At 37.2% G+C, this 13,791-nt stretch overlaps 1 protein-coding gene across 4 annotated transcripts in view; it reads right to left on the bottom strand.

Annotated features, from left to right (window-relative positions):
- Window positions 1-440: 440 nt before the first annotated feature.
- The window catches only part of LOC111332875 (sushi, von Willebrand factor type A, EGF and pentraxin domain-containing protein 1-like), a 29,206-nt gene continuing 15,855 nt past the window's right edge, over window positions 441-13,791 (bottom strand). The window contains exons 8-20 of one of the 4 annotated variants that reach the window (XM_088756716.1): window positions 12,530-12,697; window positions 10,558-10,725; window positions 9,629-9,796; window positions 9,297-9,476; window positions 8,701-8,886; window positions 7,699-7,866; window positions 6,476-6,640; window positions 6,148-6,327; window positions 5,553-5,738; window positions 4,550-4,717; window positions 4,014-4,181; window positions 2,534-2,701; window positions 441-1,772 (exon numbers count right to left, since the gene is read on the bottom strand). In XM_088756716.1, the coding sequence (XP_088612842.1) occupies window positions 1,381-1,772; window positions 2,534-2,701; window positions 4,014-4,181; window positions 4,550-4,717; window positions 5,553-5,738; window positions 6,148-6,327; window positions 6,476-6,640; window positions 7,699-7,866; window positions 8,701-8,886; window positions 9,297-9,476; window positions 9,629-9,796; window positions 10,558-10,725; window positions 12,530-12,697 (2,465 nt within the window). In that variant the 3' untranslated portion in view covers window positions 441-1,380. Of the gene's footprint in view, window positions 1,773-2,533; window positions 2,702-3,591; window positions 3,851-4,013; window positions 4,182-4,549; window positions 4,718-5,552; window positions 5,739-6,147; window positions 6,328-6,475; window positions 6,641-7,698; window positions 7,867-8,700; window positions 8,887-9,296; window positions 9,477-9,628; window positions 9,797-10,557; window positions 10,726-12,529; window positions 12,698-13,791 lie in introns of those variants that run through there. The other 3 variants (XM_088756717.1, XM_088756718.1, XM_088756719.1) reach the window with 3 other exon arrangements.

Here is a 13,791-nt window from a genome sequence, read left to right as displayed (position 1 = left end):
GTAAATTCTATCTAACACGAAGATAAGAATTTTGGCCCCTTGGTGTTTTCCTTCCTCTCGCACGGAAAAATCGTTTAATGCGTTGAAAACTGCATTGTGTTCCTCTCAATTAATTTTCTCAAAAGCCGCGATAAATGGACTTTTCTTGATTGCATTACAGTTGGTACATCTCTTCATTCTCTCGGTGACAGATCTTTGTTTGTAAGATTTAAGTTTTACTGGTGTTTCGGTTTCGCTCGCCAAAACAATCTTGTCAATGAGAATATGTTTTGAGTAAGTAATTCTTAGTGTATTTTCATGAAGTATGCTTCAGAAACCAAAAACAGGGTACTCCTTTCCTTAGCTCCCTTTCCCGATGTAGAGTTCCCTATAATTAAAGGAGGGGCACTTCGACCAATTTCTAGAAACCCGTTGCAACTCTGTTGACGAAGGGCCACAAAGCTCGTAATGTTTTTACTTTATTGATGCCGTTGAAGCGATTTTGTTACCTTATCTTAATTATCTTTCCACTTCGCCGTATCCTTTTGCTTCCTTTTATTTCAGCCTTTACTGGTCTAAAATTGCTCTGGCAAAGAGACCCCAAGAGAAACGTTTATTACCTGTTACATAATGTAGGGCCTGTAACGGAAATATCTTTTAAACATTTTACCTAGAACGCAATAAGAATTTCTCACTATATGCTGAATTGTATATATTGAAACTCACCAGACAAAGTTGTTAGTAACTGATCTTATTATATGGCTGTGTCCCCCACGGACTGGGAACTACCGAATTCACGAATTTGATTGGCTGAAATCAATATTGAAAGCGGTCTAGATTTTCCCATCTAGACCGGCATCTAGACCGGCATCTAGACCGGTCTACAAAAAAAAAGGTACAAAGAATAAAAAAAATGGCATATAAAACACAGCCATATAATAAGTATATTATTAACCGAGCTAGGTCGGTCTGTATGGGAGAATCTTGACCTCGGTCGCTGGTACAGACCGAACGCAGTGAGGTCTGTACTGGCGACCTTGGTCAAGATTCTCCCATAAAGACCTCCCGCTCGGTTAATAAGAACTAATAAATACTTTTAACCGAAACCTACAACGCTGCAGGTTATTTATTTACCTATTTATTTCCCACCTTACATTAATTAATTCGTCACGAGAATTGCTTCAGTCTTGAAGGTTATAAAAATTAATAAAATTTTAATTCAGTCTTAATTTCAAGTAAAAAGCTGTGCAGAAAAAAAAGTATATATATTGTAAAAATACTTTATTCGATACGTTTCAACCGCAACTTACAGGCTACTGCTTTTTTCATCTTTTTTTTTTTCAAAGAAGGAAATACTATCTTTTCTATTCTCAGAATTTTAGCAGTCCATCATTGTTACATTTACTTCACATCAGAACAAAAGCGTGGACGAGAAACTAAGCGTACTCTTTCCAGGGGAACCCATTTTTCTTTACCATCGTCAAACTTTACAAACACAAAAGAGTCGCCTGAAGTGTGGTTAGCATGACCGGCTCGATACCATCTTAAGTCACGATTATTGAACTGATTGGCTATTACCGGGGAGTTAGGTGCTACGTCCCCTATCGATGGCACTTTATCTATGATAAGCACTTGATCAGTCCTTCGGTAACTGCGCGTTTTCTTAGTGTTAAGAAGTAACGCGAAGTCTACATGTGTCGAATTTATTCTTGTGATCCTAGCTCTGTAGTAGTTGGTTGCATTCAAGTTCACGGCCCAAAATCCCCAAAATATTGCTCCAACCTGGACACATACTAAGAAACAAGAGTTGACAATCAATAGGAAAACTTGGGGAAAAAAGCATGTTACTACGAATTTGAACATAAATACTCTATCAAAAATCTCATATTCATTTAATCTGCTCAATCTATTTACAGGAACCGTGGACCCTGACAGCTTTCTAAGAAGAAACAACTGATCCATTAGATTTATGAAGGGGGTAGAACTATAATGTAAACTGGCCACCGTTAACCTTTTAAACCGTCACCTAATTTCTCTTTGTAGAAATACAGCTTGAGTCACCCATTAAGATCATGAGGATAGAGGAAATGATTGCCAACTCAAAGAACTTTGATTTGAAAACAAATTCTTCTCGCCAGTACCAAAAGAAATGTATAGAGAAGACTATGGAGAATATGTCTATTGATGTAAAGGTGTAATTAGTTAATAGTTTCAAAACCTTACGCGTCGAGCGTAACGCTCATTTTCTTTGTTTTAACAATTTTTTATCCCTTTGACGGGAACGAAGTGATCATTTTGAAAGGGAATGTTTCTGAAAGCGATACTCGCAATAATGAACACTACTTAAGCATTGGTGAAAGCAAGGCCTGAAAAAATTCAGGCCTGTGCGGGATTTGAATCCATGACTTCTACGATACCGGAGCCGTGCTCTACCAACTGAGCTAACAAGCCAACTGGGAGCTGGTCATTATGTTGGTTCGTAAGAATTATGGTCCAGATAAGTGGACCGTAGAATCAAAATTGTCTTTATTATTTACGGTACACTCAAACTTACTCTCGCATTCTGGAAATTGACCTTCCCATGCACCTCTTCTGCAGGTTGTGAAGGGTGACCCTCGTAACTCGTAGCCTCTATCACATTCAAACTTGATCTCAGAACCGTAGCTGTAATTTCGTCCTATTACTCTTCCGTTCATGAGTATTCCTGGCTTGTCACATACACCTAAAAGAAAATTAAATAAATTCAAAAACAAAGAAGCAGACGGATTAATGTCCATGTACTGCGTGTATATATGCAAAGAACAACGAGTGAGAATAAATGAAAGAAAAGGTAGTTGACGAAAAAATTGAACCAAGTTCTAAAATACACGCAACACTGAGATTGAAGTTAACAAATAAAACGCAATCCGGACAAGTTATTGGATGAGGCGAATGACTGATGGAAATCGAATTTAAAGCTATACTGACAAGTATCTCAAAGTCTTTGTATGACTGGCAATGGATCGTGCATATGTCACGGTATCGCTTTACGTATATAAATAAATATAAATAAATGACAAATTATATAGCGCCCTATCCAAAAGCTCTAAGGCGCTTCAAAATCAAGGTGAAAAGTAAAATAATAATCAAACATAATCATTCATTAAAATAACGCTTAAAAAGATAAGTTTTTAGATTACGCTTAAAAGTGTTGAGATCTATAGTACATTTTATGGTTTTAGGAATGTCATTCCATAGCTTAAGTTCAGAGACAGAAAAGGCATGATCGCCATAAGATTTCAACTTGGAGCGAGGAATCACTAAAAATTTCCTACTCGATGATCGCAAAGACCTAGTAGGCTTATAAGTTTCTAACAAGTCACTTATATAACGTATCTTGATACCAGCACCCCTTTTTACAACAGTCATTTATTGAAAGGTAACAAATGCAAGTTAAATTAAACATATCCCCGCGCGGGGATACGAATTTTATCTTCAAGTGTGAAAGTGTCTCTCACGAGTGAGCGCAGCGAACGAGTGAGAGATACTTTTAGCACGAGAAGATAAAATTCGTATCCCCAGCCGGCCATGTAATGTTCTTTTTATTATATAGATACTGACAAAACTTCCACATAAAAGACAACTTTTTTTATTCATTTTCGAAACAGCAATTGGGTAATTATGTTGGTAACCATGGCCACACCAATATCCTCACACGTGAAAGATAAAAATAGTATCTTCACTGCGCGCGGTGAAGATATGACTTTTTAGTAAAAAGAGAAATCCTGGTTTTTCATCAGTATTCTGCACTTAAACGTGACTGTACTTCCGGTCTTGAAATTGTCGCCAAAGCGTTTGCCTTTAGACGGAATACCGGGATCTGGACACACGGCTATAGTAACAAGAGAGAAACCGTAATACACGTTGGAGAGGAAAAAGTAGAAGAGAAACATTAATTCTAAGTTATGTAAAAAATTGAATGAATGGCATAATATTACAACGGTTTCGTTAGATCGGTTAAGTTAAAAAAAAAAAACATAAAAAATTTTTCACACCAACGCATTTCGGAAGACTGTCACTCCAAGCGCCATCGTTGCATCGAATCTGTTTTTCGCCCTCAAGCTGATAATTTTTGTTACAGGAAAACGATACCAAAGAGTTGTGGCCAAAGCCCTGTTGTTGTATTTTGCCGTTAGCAGGTGATCCTGGATCTTTGCATGATGCTACAAAAAAAAAAAAAAAAAAAAAAAAAAAAAAGAGAAAACCTTGGCTGTTAGTTTTAACCAGCGGTAAATATGTTTAGCCTGTGCATGTATTGGATGTACCGTAAGAAGAACTGACACGTGTTACAATTATTAGTTTATCCTTTCATCTCTTAAATGAACAAATTTTTTTGCTCCAATATCGATGCTTTTCTACAATGACATCTGCCACCTCTGTGCTCCCGTAGCAATGGCTATTCAGAGGCTGCTATTTGTCAAAAGTATTACTACTAAAGATGATTTTTCTCTTTGTGCTACTGTCCCAACGTGTTCAGTTAAGAGGCTCCTATTAGTCAAATGAGTAACAACAATTATTCTTCTTGACTGACCTCTGCACACTGGAGGATTGGAGTTCCACTTTCCATCATCACACGTCAATCTGCTTGGCCCTTCAATGGTATAACTTCCATCGCAGCGGTAGTCAATAGTTTTTCCATGGCCAAAACTTCTGCCAAATACTCGCCCGTTTCTTATGTCCCGCAGAGGTACACATGAAGCTACAGTAGTTAGCCAAAGTAAAGATATATGAAGAGGTCAACATCGTACTAACGTGTTGGTGAAAGCCAAGCGGTTTCTTATCGATCAGTAGACTCATGTTTCACAAGAATAATTGGACCAAATTTACCATCGCCTGTGCTTCAAAGAGAGATGCCGCGCCTCAGGGTAAGGTTCATGTAAGAAATAAATAAACCGATTTACACACGCGATTTTATTGCTTCCTACTCATGATCTATTGGGGAAAGACGCCAACACGTCATCGCCATCAACAAAACTTTTTACGTTACTTTTTAATCATAAAACTATATAAACAGGAGACAAAAAGATTTCATGTTGCCTTGGGTCTGTAGAGTAATAGATTACATAGGACGTAAAAATGTGGTAAGAACAGCGGTTACAATCTTGCCTGCGCCTCGTTTGCCACTTTTTTGTTTTAGCCACATTTTCAAATCATTTCTGGCTATTACTTTACCAACGCACGGAAACTTGGCTTTATTTGTGAAATAAATCAGTATTCGGTATATCTATAAATCAGATACTGGTCTGGTACATCAACAAAATCGGATCCTTATTATTTGGGTCTTCATGTGTCGATGACTGTGTTCTTCAATGCTGCAGTGGGTTGGCAGGAAGGGAAAAACAGCGAACGATTGCCATAGTTTATCAACTATGTTTATAAGTTCTGCCAATTTTCAAGTTTCACTAAGATTTTAGTAGAATATTGTAAACATTTCGAAAGCATTCTCTTGCACCAAATGTTTTTAAGTGTTTTGTACCCAACAAAGTCCCGTAAGTGCTTGCTAAGTACGTTTTCCAAAATAAATCGATACAGACCTTTACATTTAGGAACAACATTTGTCAATCGGCCATTGTCACATATTTGAGCACTACTTCCCTCAATGGTGTAAGAGTCCAAGCAGTCGTAGGTGATATTTTCGCCATGCTTAATCATTTCCCCTATGTTTCGTGGGCCTATTTTGACATAACCGTTAACGGGTCTTCTCGAAACTCTGCAACGAGCTGCAAATAAGGAGTCAAACAATATGAATCTGCGTCTTTAGGTACTACCTAAAACCAGTCCGTGAGAATAAATGCGATTTTATGTCTGGAAGATCTATCTTGTTAGAAACTAAGACCTGAGAGTTCTCATAGGTTTCCTTTTATAAGTTAAAAAAAAAAGAAACTTTGTGGCTCCTGTCTTTTTCGTGGATGAAGTGAGAATAGGGTTTTTTTTCATCTAAGTACAATTTTTATTTGAAAGAAACAGAATTTTTCTACATTCTAAATCAGTTCAATGGGTGCATTGGCCTGTTCTTTACCTTAAATAAAGCTATTAAACTTGAAATTAACATCATGCGAACCATTTTCAGAAGTCGCTATGAAAAGCTATTGAAGTGTATCCATCAGCATGTGTACGAAATACACTCACCTTTACATTGAGGTACGGTGGAGTCCCATTTTTTGCCAACGCAATGAATTCTCTTTTTACCAAACAAGTCATAACCATTGTCGCAAGAGAACGTTGCTACATCTCCGTCAAGGAAACGGCCGGAAGGATTCTTCCCGTGCACTTTTCCCTTAGAGGGATTTCTCAGAGTTTCACAAATGCCTTGTTGATTGTAAAAGAATTGTAGTCATTACCTTAAAAGTGCAATTTAGTTTTAGCAAACAAAAGAAGAGATATTAGTCGCTATAACATTTTTTCATTCAAGTATGCAATTTAGCTTTTGGAAAGACAAAAATCAAGCTTTCCTAACCTTTGCAGACTGGAAAAGGTTTTTCCCATTTTCCATCAATGCATTTGATGGGAGAGGAGCCAACTCTTGCATAGCCATAACGACAAAAGAACCTTAGAGACTTTCCATGTCTGAAATCACCCGCTACTCTGCCGTTTGTGGGTGCGGCAGGTCTGGCGCACGGTGCTATGGAGTCAAAGCAATTTTGATTTAAAACCGAAAATTATCTTTTTTTATCATCATTGTTATACTTTACTGTAACTTTAGCAAATGCCATGCAGCATCAGAGAAGGGTGGGTAATACTAAGAAAAGGTTTTTTAAGTATTCAGGCCTGTACGGGATTCGAACCACTAACCTCTGCGATACTAGTGCAGCGCTCTACCAATTGAGCTAACAAGCCAACTGGGAGTACAGGCCTGAATTTTTTTCAGGTCTGATTTTCACTATTGCTTAAATAGTGCTTTACTGCGAAGGATCGTGCACATATACGTTTCATAACCGCAGTTCATATATATGTATTTCATATGTTTGTTGTTTGATTTATCATCTACGGGTTTATGTTGAATTAATTTGATGACCTGCTCCCAGTTGGCTTGTTAGCTCAATTGGTAGAGCGCTGCACTAGTATCGCAGAGGTCAGTGGTTCGAATCCCGTACAGGCCTGAATTTTTTTCAGGTCTGATTTTCACTATTGCTTAAATAGTGCTTTACTGCGAAGGATCGTGCACATATACATATATATTAATAATATGAACGACTTCATTTCATCTTCACTCCCAAGGCTCTACGCAGATGATATAACGCACTATGCTTCCAACACAAGCCCAATAGTCTCACAATACATTATGAACCAAGACATTGTGGCCTAAGCCCTGTTGACCTGTTTTTCCATTAGCTGGCGATCCTGGATCTTTGCATGATGCTAAAAGAGTAACAATTTAAAACTCTGATTGCAAGTTTTAACCAGTGGAAAATAGTTCTAGCTGATATATGCTTGTATTACATGTAACTTGCGAAGAACGGACACGTGTTACGTTTATTAGTTTATCCTTTTATCTCGTAAATGAACAGCTGTCTTCGCTCCAATCTCAATACTTTTTTACAATGACATCTTCTTTATCTGTGCTACCGTAGCAATGGCTATTCAGAAGCTCCTATTTGTCAAATGTGTAGCTTCTAAAAATTCTTTTTCTCTTTGTGCCATTGTACCAACGGGTATTCGATGATTCTTTTTCTGACTGACCTCTGCACACTGGAGGGTTGGAGATCCACTTTCCATTCTCACAGGTCAATCTCCTTAGCCCCTCGAGGGTATAATCTCCATTGCATCGGTAGTCAATAGTTTTTCCATGGCCAAAATATTTGCCAAGTACTCGTCCGTTATGTATGTCCAGCGGAGGTACACATGAAGCTACAGTAGTTAGCCATAGGAAAGACTTATAAATAGCTCATTATCATACGAACTTGTCGATGAAAGGCAACAGGTTTCTTATCGATCAGTAAACCAGTGATTCATATGCATAATTGGACCAAATTTTCCATCCCCTGTTTCTCAAAGAGAGATGCCTCACTTCAGGGTAAGGTTCGTGTATGAAATAATTAAGCGAAATTACATGCGCAATTTGATTGGTTCCTACTCATGATCTATTGGGGAAAGACGCAAACACGTCATCACCATCAACAAAACTTTGTCACGTTCCTTTTTAATCATAAAATTATATATAATATATATACAAAAAGATTTCATGTTGCCGAGGGTCTGTAGAGTAAAAGATTACAATAGACGTAAAAAATGTGGTAAGAACATCGGTGACAATTTTGGCTGCGCCTCGTTTGCCACTTTCTTGTTCCAGCCACATTTTGAAATCATTTCTGGCTATTACTTTAACAACGCACAGAAACTTGGAATCTATTTGTGAAATAAATCAGTATTCAGTAGATCTATAGATCAAATTCGGTGATACTGGTCTGGTACATCAACAAAACCGGATCGTTATTATTTGGGTCTTCATATGCCCATGACTGTTCTTCAATACTATATAGTAGGTAGGCAGGAGGAGAAAAACAGCGTTTATCAACTATGTTTATAAGTTCTGCCAATTTGTAAGTTTCCCAAAGATTTCAGTAGAATATTGTAAGCATTTCGAAAGCATTCTCTTGCACCAAAGGTTTTTAAGTGTTTTGTAGCTAACAAAGTCCCTTAAGAGCTTGCTGAGTACGTTTTCTAAACTAAATCGATACAGACCTTTGCATTTAGGAACAACATTCGTCCATCGACCATTGTCACATACTTGAGCACCACTGCCCTCCATGGTGTAAAAGTCAAAGCAGCCGTAAGTGATATTTTCGCCATGCTTAATCATTTCCCCTATATTTTGTAGGCCTAATTTGACATAACCGTTAACGGGTCTTCTCGAACCTCTGTAACGAGCTGCAAAGAAGGAGTCAAACGATATGAATCTGCGTCTTTAGGTATTACCTAAAAACAGTCAGTAAGAATACATGCGATTTATGTCTGGAAGATCCGTCTTGTTATCAGAAACTGAGACCTGATAGTTCTCATAGGTTTCCTTTTAAAAGTTAAAAAAAAAAAAGAACCCTTAAGGTTCATGTCTTTTTCGTGAATGAAGTGAAAATAGAGTATTTTTTATTTAAGTATAATTTTTATTTGAAAGAAACAAATTTGTTCAACATTCTTATTCAGTTCAATGGGTGTTTTGGCCTGTTCCTTACCTTAAGCCATTATACTTGAATTTAACATCATGCGAACCATTTTTTCAGTAAGTCGCTCTGAAAAATCATCAAAGCGTATCCATCAGCATGTGTACGACATACACTCACCTTTACATTGAGGTACGGTGGAGTCCCATACTCTGTTAACGCAACGAATTCTCTTTTTACCAAACAAGTCATAACCATTGTCGCAAGAGAACGTTGCTACATCTCCATCAAGGAAACGGCCGGAAGGATTCTTCCCGCGCACTTTTCCTTTATAGGGATTTCTCAGAGTGCCACAAATGCCTTGTTGATCATAAAAGAATTTCAGTTATTATCTTAAAAAGTGCAATTTAGTTTTCGCAAACATAAAAACAGCTATTATTAGCAGCTATAGCAGTTTTTATCTTAAGAATGCAATTAAGTTTTTGAAAACATAAGAATCAAGCTTCCCTAACCTTTGCAGACTGGAAATGGTTTGTCCCATTGCCCATCATAGCATTTGATGGGGGAGGAGCCAACTCTTGTATAGCCAGTAAAACATAAAAACGTTACAGATTTTCCATGTCGGTGATCTCGGCCCACTATTTGCCCTTTTGGAGGTGCGGTAGGTCCGGCACATGGTGCTATGGAGTCAAATCACTTTCGATTTAAAACAGAAACTTACATTTTTATCACCATCGTTATGCTGTAATTTAATTCAGGAAATGCTATGCAGCATCACAGGGGGGTGGGTAAACGTGCCTAAAACGTTGCATATATATCTAGATGTGAGCAAGTCAGTCATCTTTAAAAATAAAGATGCATTCTTGTGCACCAGAGGAATTTTCAGTAATTAGTGACAGTAGTTGGAAATAGCTGAAGTAGCTACCTTAAAGTTACTAAACTCTTTATTTTCAATATTGATCCTTAAAAAAATGGGTTTTTTAAGTATGCTTAGTACGGTTTCCTCTTTTCTACAATCAATTGTTTGATGTATCAATGCACATACACAAACAATTTTATTTATTACTTCGATGATGATATCATAAAAAGCAATATTTGATCATTACTTCACGTCCTTTCCTTAATTCTGGAAGTTGCAAAAGCAACTCTACATTCATTGCCTGAGAGCAGTAATATGCTGATTTTTATTCAAGGTTCATTGTCCTGTGGACGCTGATGTAAGTGCCAAGGGTTTCCTGTTTTGTTTTAGAGGTATTTAGATTAGTTCGGTCGATAATGGTCAATCGGTTAATAAAGGTCATTCGTCTCCTGTTTGAAGCACTCGAAATAAAACAAAAACTCTAGTTTTTTTGTGAAACCCGTATGGTTACTGACCTAATTTAATATCGATGTGTTTTAAAAAAAATGCTGTGTCTTGTTGAGATAGTAAGTCAGAACTTACCTCGGCAATTTGGCATCTGGTTACTCCACACGCCATCTGAACATGTGCTCGTTGTCGCGCCCTCCAAGACGTAATTCCTATTACAGAGATATGATACTTTTTGGCCGTGGCTAAAGTTGTCGCCAATCGTATTACCATGTAAAAGATCGCCAGGATCTTGGCAAGAAGCTGTTTTGGAAAATATAGAATCAGTGAGAGAACTAGATCATTACTTATCGAGAGAGATAGAGATAGCTTTATTAAAGAATAAAATCATTGCAGCCTCCGGACCGGCTGAACTGTGACTTACTTTACAATGAAACTAAACCTTATCTATAAATATATGATAAACTACTGAAAAAGAACAAAAGTGTAAAATTTAACCTACAATAAAATACAAAAGGGGAGGTATCAATACCATAATACTAATAATTAAGATTACTACTAAATATATCTCATCAGACGCGCCAATACCGCGTGATATTTGTACTCGTCTATGGCGTTATTTGTACTCGTCTAGGTGTAGTTTGATAATAATAGTCAGAACTGTTCGCCATAATAAAACTGTTTTTAAACCTTGTAGCCAAGAGAGTTTTTTTTTTTTTTTTTCTTATCAGTTCTGTCGTTCGTCTTTGTTAATTGTAATTAGTGTAAATAGTTCTCGTCTCGATAGTTCAGTTCTGAATTTATTAGTTTGTATTTTTTCGTGCTGTCAAAATGTAAATTAAGTTTGTCAGCGTTGTTTCATGTAATCGCCTTTGAGTATTGTGTAGCCTTGTTTAGTCTATTGTTTTAGCCTTTTATCCGCTATATAACATCGTAGTTGTGATTTTCATTCTGTCGTTGTTATTCCGGAGTGCCGTACAGATCTTGTAAGTAGTTACGCTTTCGTTTGTATTTTCCTGTAGTTTCTCGTATTCCTTTCGTTGTATTTTAGTTTCGTTGGGTTTAAGTTCGCATTGTTGATGCTGTATTTTTTCTGTGTGTGTTATGTACAAGTGAATCGTCGAGATTAAAAAAGGTACGTATTTCAAACTGTAACGGAGTGTCAGTTACAAACCTATTGGTCTTACAAATCGGTAGTTTGAAGTACCTCTGGCTACGGGTGCAATAAGTGGACTCGTTGCGTGACGGAAGCATATTATGGAGCTCATGGCTTTGGTCCTTTACAATTTGGTCGAATAGAGTGTTACTCAAAGCCTCCCTCCTCTCGTATAGTGACGTAATGTCTAGAGCTACCAGAGCCTCTGCATAGGATAAGTTGGGAGTATTATCCGCAACGCGCGCTTTTGCAATCTTTCCATTTTCCATTTACTTATGCAAGAAAGATGCGATAGCTTCAAGGGTCTCAGTTTATGATTCAATTTAAACCAACAGGTCGCGCGTTAAAAGGCTCGCATTTCACGTTTCTGTTAACTACAGTCGAACCATTATTAAGCGGCACCGTATTAAGCGGTCACCCGGTATTTAGCGGTCGGTTGTCAACGTTCTGAATTTTTTCCTCCCTGAATCACTGTAGATTTCACCTCTATTAAGCGTTCTCTTCTATAAAGTAGTTGTGGTCACCGTTTACTGAGTCCCAACGTCCTGTTTGTATCGACCTCTACCTCTATTGAACGGTCACTTCAAGCGAAAACAATCAAATGAAACTGAGAATTATATTTCTATTAAATCCATTTTTATCTCCCAAAATCAGTGTTAGTAGTATTTTGAGTCTGCTTACGCTAAGTGGTCAGTTATGTCATAATTTTTCTTTGTGTTTTTATAATACTTCTGTTCTGTAGAACCTTTATTTAGATAAAGGTTACTTGGTCGATTAGCTGTCATTCGGTAGATAAAGGTGATTCCTCTCGTGTTTGGTGCCCTCGGAATCAAAAAGAGATTTCTCTAGTTTGTTGTGAAACCCGGATGATAACTGACATGTTTTAATACTGATATCTTGATAAAGAAAAAAAAATGATCTGACTTGTTAAAAAAGGAGGTCAAAACTTGCCTCGGCAACTTGGCATCTTGTCACTCCATCGGCCGTCCGAACATCTGCTCGTACGCGCACCCTCCAAGACGTAGTTTCCATTACAAGAATATGATACTCTTTGGCCGTGACTAAAGTTGTCTCCAATTTTATTACCATGTAAAAGATCGCCAGGGTCTTGGCAAGAAGCTGTTTGGGGAAATATAAATCAATGAGAGAACTAGATGGTTAATTACGCAAGAAAGACGCTACAACTGTAATCGGCTGCACGAGATCAATCTGCGTTTAATCCTTCAAGGGTTCCAGGCTATGGTTTTATTTAATCCAACAACAACAACAACAACATATAATGAATGAAAAAAAAAAAGCAGTTCCATTTCAGCTCGGTGTGTAAGTTAGCAAAGTGATATTTCTACGTAGACTTATTGTTGATCTACTGTTCTGACATATGACTTGCCATGCAAACCTGAGTTACATGCAAGTAACAAATTTGACAAAGAATAGCATATCTTGTTCACAAATTTATGGCACAGTACATAAACATGACGTATGATACAGTGGAACCTGTTTTAACCCTTTAACTCCCAAGATCTGATTGTTAAGAGCAAATGTTACCATCGGTCAAACATTTCGTGGCAACAGGTCAAGATTCAATTTGGCCCATATTCTCAGGTTAGGTAGACCTCGATGTAAAAGAAAACACTGCATCATTTGTTTGGCTAAATATCGACTAGTTTTCGAGAAAATCGATAATAACCGAATCCTAAGAATTTGCCATAATTTGAGCTTACAATTTAGGGCGAAAAAGAAGGCTTCGCTTAACGAAATAACACACTGTAGAGAAATGAAATCTACTGAATATTGTAGAATGATGCCAAAATGTGTGAAAAGGAATTTGAACAATTCTCTTCCATTTACTTTGAAAATATAACTACTTTCCGCGAACCCTCTTTCACTGATTAAGATGACAACTTACTAAAAAATAACCTTACATTTCCAAAGGATTTTTTGGGGAAATGATTTAACGCGAAGAAATTGAATTTTAAAGTTGGATAAAACTATCTGTTTTTAACCGATCTTCCAATTTATGAAGTAACACACAGAAATACAATTGTTTCAAAAATAGCTTTCAATCAAAAGCGGGATTGACGTAAAAACTTTAAAAAAATGTTTTAATATCAAAGAGATAGATTTTATTTCTGCTGTCACTTCGTTTGATACAAATTTCACTCAAACTACAAGATAATTTTTTAAAGATAACGCAGCTGTAGTGTTTGGTCACA

Source organism: Stylophora pistillata, chromosome 4 (assembly GCF_964205215.1).
Source record: "Stylophora pistillata chromosome 4, jaStyPist1.2, whole genome shotgun sequence".
Classification (NCBI taxonomy): Eukaryota; Metazoa; Cnidaria; class Anthozoa; order Scleractinia; family Pocilloporidae; genus Stylophora; species Stylophora pistillata.
This window is presented reverse-complemented; position numbering and strand designations above follow the sequence as displayed.